Genomic DNA, 5,820 nt, shown 5'->3' with positions numbered 1-5,820 from the left:
TGAAAATGGAAAAATGGATGCAGGGAAAGAGCGCTTAAGGATAATCGGGTAGGAGTGAGAGCACGTGAAAAGTTGTTGAATGGGTATTCAATGTGCTCTGCCACACTATGTTAGGTGTAATAGTATCATGAATGTTTGTGTCTTATTGCTGCAGGTTATGTCATGTTGGTGTAAGTTGGGGGCCTCAAGGAAATGTCCCCTGATCATGACATAACTATTAAATTGTATGAGGTCATCTTGGACTTTGACTCGTCTCTTCTACAACATTGTCACTAGTTAGAATGATTTATGCACTAGTTTAGACTCGAAATTCTCGTAACTTAAAAAAGTATTAACAAGTTATTACAAATATTTCCCTTCTTTTGAAATATAGAAATTTAATCTAACCTTTATAAGTGACAAATGATTTCGATATTTAATTTTTTTTGAAGTGTAATTTTTTTTATCCTTCTAAAAAAGACCAAGAGCCCAAGGAAAAGTTGGAAAAGGTCCAATTTTGAACCTTGCTCAAGAGATTGAATCGCGCCAAGTTGGAAAATACCCAAACCATTGGTAGGAGATCCACAACGTGGTTTATCTATTGGGAAATCAAGGGCTTCGTTGCCATTTTTCGTCTAGGTTGGAAGGCTGTGGTGAACAAAGAAGGCCTTTTCTTAAAGTTATACTAGCATTTGCACCACATGTTGCAAAGGAAACGCCGTAAGGCAATGATATAAAAAACAATAACATAGAAGAAAGAAGTCAAAATTTTATGCAAATGACATAAGAAACAACAGCATAGAAGAAAGAAGTCAAATTTTTATGCAATTTTGTTTCTTTACCGGTGTTTATTTGTTATCATCAACAAATGGCTAGATCATCTATTCATATTACCAAGTGCTTTCAGTTCATAAGGTTTATCCTAAGGTCCTTGATGGATGCCAAAACTGTCTTCTGACATTGCTTGATGAACATTTGACAAAGGATGAGAACAATGATGTAATTGAAATTCAAAGATTATGAATAAATAAGGAAGACCTTTATATAAGGGAAATTAACTCAATATGTTCATTTTAAAGATATGCTATCACCAATATTAATATTCATTAGGTTGGGGACAAATAGAAAATTAGCATTAGGTTTCTAACATCCAAATGGTCTCACCATTGTTTGAATTAAGCACTCCTAGTGATAAAAAGAGTGAAAATATGTTAAAAATTGGATTCTATGAGCTTCTAGAGGCCATTATGTTGTCAAAGATTGCCCAAGGTGAGAATTAATCAAGTGTCGGATACCCAAAAAACCAGCCATTGGATTTAGTAAACTACAAGTAAAGCCTGTTCAAGGTGTAAGATCGAATTTACCATAATGAGCATAGACAAACTAATTAGTGGACAGGTAGTCAAACAAACTATGTGCTTCTAAAGCCATTATGTCGTCAAATATTGCAGATGCCCCAACATGAGAATTAAACAGGTGGATGATACTAGAATTAGGTGGATGATACTAGAATTTGAATGTGTAACATCAAAGTTCCAAATGGCTAGTTTATAAAGAGAAAATTAGTAAGAAAGGAGCAGGGTAATCTTATATAATTTCATTGGCTTCACATTTGAACATTATGTTGTTCTGAACCATGATACCCTTAATTCATATATTAATTCAATGGAGTTGCCCTCTGTCAGGCTTGCCTGGGCATGTATTTATTTATGTGAGGTTGTGGCTAGTATCACAGTCACATGTCTCTGCCTTTCGTTTGCATGGATCTATGCTGGGCCCTGGTCGACCAGTAGTCTGCTCTACTTTCCATTGGTGCAACAGTGAGACAGAGCCTTGAACAAAAGTTCAGTCTGGTAACGTAATAGAAAAGGCATATGTTCTTGACTTAAAGGGATGAGCGGCTGGTGATCTCATATGTCGTTTTCCCATTTTCTGAGCATTCACATCCACCACTTCTTTAAGTATCGCTTATGTTACAAGCGAAAGTTAGATTGATTCTCTGTGTTGAATGATCCACTCAGGAGATTAATTTGGGTGTTAGGATGTTTAGCCAGTTTATAATTGAAATCGTGTAGAAAATTAATGAGAATTTGAAATCACTATTTTATTTCTGAAACGAAAAACGATTTAAACACATTAATTTTTTTCACCATATTCCGATGAGAACTGGGCCATCGGGGCAAAATTGTAGTTTCAATAGATAATGCATCTCCTCAATCGCGTAGTCTAAACAAATCACAATTTTGCTCGAAAAAAAAATAGAAATTCTAATATGATTTTGAGAAAATTTCACAGAATTTTTTGAGAATCTCGGATACCACTCTGAAGATTCAGGATTTTGGGGTGCCCTCCTCTGTTTTCAAAGTCTTAATTTATATTGGAGAAGGGAATGACCAATGTCTTTTTATTTGCATTTTTGTTATACACTAAAAGAACTACTAGTACCCTTTTATCCACAATTTCTCTATACAAGGAGCATAGATTTGAATTTCCCAAAAAAAAATAACCTGTTACAATTTTACAAAATGTTAAAAGACACAACAGCATGAATACAGGGTATGCCAGCTTCCTTTTAAAAGCTTTGCACATGAAATCGAGCTCGAAACCAGATCTGCATAATCTTATATAATGTGACCATGATCTTGCAACTGATGCATGAACTCCCTCTCCTGGGTAACAAATCTGGCTAAAGCAAACTTCCCAGCACTTTTATAGGCATCTATAACTGCCTTGAACATGAATGCGTTTGACTGAAAACCCTTATGTTTGATTTTGTAAAACATTCTCCTAACACCGTCTACCAACCCTAGCTTCCCATAGCTAATTGTCATACTTGCATAAGTAAGTGTATCTGGTTCAAGACCTTTGGCTTGCATGATCATGAACATGTTGTAAGCTTCATTAATCCTCCCAGCACTACCAAGTGCATATATAACAGCATTGTAAGAAGACACATCAAAATCCAACCCATAAGCTCTCAATTCATCACAAGCTTCCAAAGCTTCAGCATGCATCCCCACTGTAGAAAAGATTGTCATTCTCAAGGCCTGAATACCATGTGGAAGCTATACAAGGAGCATAGATTTAAATTTCCCAAAAAAAAATAACCTGTTACAATTTTACAAAATGTTAAAAGACACAACAGCATGAATACAGGGTATGCCAGCTTCCTTTTAAAAGCTGTTCACATGAAATCGAGCTCGAAACCAGATCTGCATAATCTTATATAATGTGACCATGATCTTGCAACTGATGCATGAACTCCCTCTCCTGGGTAACAAATCTGGCTAAAGCAAACTTCCCAGCACTTTTATAGGCATCTATAACTGCCTTGAACATGAATTCGTTTGGCTGAAAACCCTTCTGTTTCATTTTGTAAAACATTCTCCTAACACCGTCTACCGACCCTAGCTTCCCATAGCTAATTGTCATACTTGCATAAGTAATTGTATCTGGTTCAAGACCTTTGGCTTGCATGATCATGAACATGTTGTAAGCTTCATTAATCCTCCCAGCACTACCAAGTGCATATATAACAACATTGTAAGAAGACACATCAAAATCCAACCCAGAAGCTCTCAGTTCATCACAAGCTTCCAAAGCTTCAGCATGCATCCCCACTGCAGAAAATATTGTCATTCTCAAGGCCTGAATACCATGTGGAAGCTATACAAGGAGCATAGATTTAAATTTCCCAAAAAAAAAATAACCTGTTACAATTTTACAAAATGTTAAAAGACACAACAGCATGAATACAGGGTATGCCAGCTTCCTTTTAAAAGCTGTGCACATGAAATCGAGCTCGAAACCAAATCTGCATAATCTTATATAATGTGACCATGATCTTGCAACTGATGCATTAACTCCCTCTCCTGGGTAACAAATCTGGCTAAAGCAAACTTCCCAGCACTTTTAGGCATCTATAACTGCCTTGAACATGAATTCGTTTGGCTGAAAACCTTTCTGTTTCATTTTGTAAAACATTCTCCTAACACCGTCTACCAACCCTAGCTTCCCATAGCTAATTGTCATACTTGCATAAGTAATTGTATCTGGTTCAAGACCTTTGGCTTGCATGATCATGAACATGTTGTAAGCTTCATTAATCCTCCCAGTACTACCAAGTGCATATATAACAGCATTGTAAGAAGACACATCAAAATCCAACCCAGAAGCTCTCAGTTCATCACAAGCTTCCAAAGCTTCAGCATGCATCCCCACTGCAGAAAAGATTGTCATTCCCAAGGCCTGAATACCATGTGGAAGCCCACTTTTACGTGCAACATCGAGCTGCTCTACTGTATCCCTTGGAATGCCTCCTCTCTTCAGAAGAATGCCCAGTGTTTTATATGTATTCTCATTGGGTGAAGCCTTTAGTTTTAACATTTGATGAAAAACTTCAGCAACCTCTCTCAATCTTCCATCTGCAATGAACAGGCTAATGACTCTATTAAAAGAAAGAACGTTAGTAAGAAATCCCGATTCTAAGATTTCCTTTGCAATTTTAGTGGCTTCATTAAGCCTTCCATTCTTTTTGTATAAGGACAACATCATGGAAAAAGAAAATTCATTTGCCTGCTGCTTTTCGTTCAAGACTTTGAATACTTCTTGTGCTTCAGTCACCATATCAGTGCGAGCATAAAGGTCAAGCATACAGCCTGATAAAAAGGCATCTGGTTCAACACCCAATTTCTGTATGCGTTTGTACGTTTCTTATGCTTCCTTCAAAAAACCACGTTTACTATAAACCTTAATCAAAGAACTATACACCACAGAGTTCCCTGCAAAACCAGCGTTTTGCATTATTTGAAAGTAACGTACAGTTTCTTCCACACATCCAGCTTCAGCAAATGCATTTATCAAGGCACCATAAACAAAAACATCTAGCTCCACACCTGCGTTAACCATCTTTTCAAACATCTTCTCTGCCTCTGCAGCTCGACCCAATCTTCCATAGGCGGCAATAACAGCACAAAATGATGAACCCTGGAGGTTGGGAGTGGATCATAAGCTCCCGGAAGAAACTTGGAAACTGAGGAGGCCAGGCTATAATGACACTGGGTAGCAGACCCCGCAATTACAAAGGAAAAGAACATATAGTAGGTAATGTTAAACGTATGTAACTGGTAAACAAGCTGCAATTATTAAACGGAGATCAGGTTGGCCGATACCACATATCCAAATCGAAGATTTATAACTCTTTATAACGTAGACAACTCCTTGAAATATGTAAACGATATAACATACGGGCAAACACGAGTAAGCAAGGAATTGAGTATACATCACATTATTTTCTGAATATATAACCGAAGACGCAAACCCCGAACTGGGTATACATATTTAGCAAAGATTCAAAAACAAATTTAAGCAAATGTGCCGTCGACTGCTGGCCATGGTAGCCATATCAAACCGCAGAATAATTAACCGGCACAGCTCTATAAACCTTCATCGTCACAAAAGAGAATAACAGGAAACTACATAATTTCAGAGCAGAATAAGCTCTGGGTAATATCTGAAATGAAAATCACATTGTCATAGCAAAATTTATTTACATTTGGGAAAAAACCCATTAAAAGCTCTAACCCTCTTCTAAATTGAGCTTTTTGGCTACGAAACAGGCATCCCATAGATGCAGAGAGCCATAGCCACGCTTTAAGTTTCCCCTCCAACCAGGGCAAGTTCTTACCCATAACTGGAAACTCCGCCACTGTAGACACGTCGCCCTACCAAGCAGGTTGAGCCAGCTCCGGGTCCCAACGTCCTGCGTTGCATTTCAAATACAGGAAAACTGATTAGGGTATCTGATATGGCTTGAACGCCTACAGTCACAAAGAACAAGGA

At 37.6% G+C, this 5,820-nt stretch overlaps 1 protein-coding gene across 1 annotated transcript; it reads right to left on the bottom strand.

Moving 5' to 3' along the window:
- Nucleotides 1-3,201: 3,201 nt before the first annotated feature.
- LOC149202107 (pentatricopeptide repeat-containing protein At1g73710-like) lies at nt 3,202-4,887 on the bottom strand. Its single transcript, XM_089401488.1, has 5 exons — nt 4,722-4,887; nt 4,067-4,637; nt 3,736-3,793; nt 3,548-3,645; nt 3,202-3,400 (listed from the first exon to the last, which is right to left on the bottom strand). Exons 1-5 carry the CDS (start codon nt 4,885-4,887, stop codon nt 3,202-3,204), a joined length of 1,092 nt encoding a protein of 363 aa, XP_089257614.1.
- Between the last annotated feature and the right edge of the window lie 933 nt (nt 4,888-5,820).

Source organism: Pinus tabuliformis, chromosome 2_1 (assembly GCF_031772625.1).
Source record: "Pinus tabuliformis cultivar Carrire ecotype Pingquan chromosome 2_1, CPIR1, whole genome shotgun sequence".
Classification (NCBI taxonomy): domain Eukaryota; kingdom Viridiplantae; phylum Streptophyta; class Pinopsida; order Pinales; family Pinaceae; genus Pinus; species Pinus tabuliformis.
This window is presented reverse-complemented; position numbering and strand designations above follow the sequence as displayed.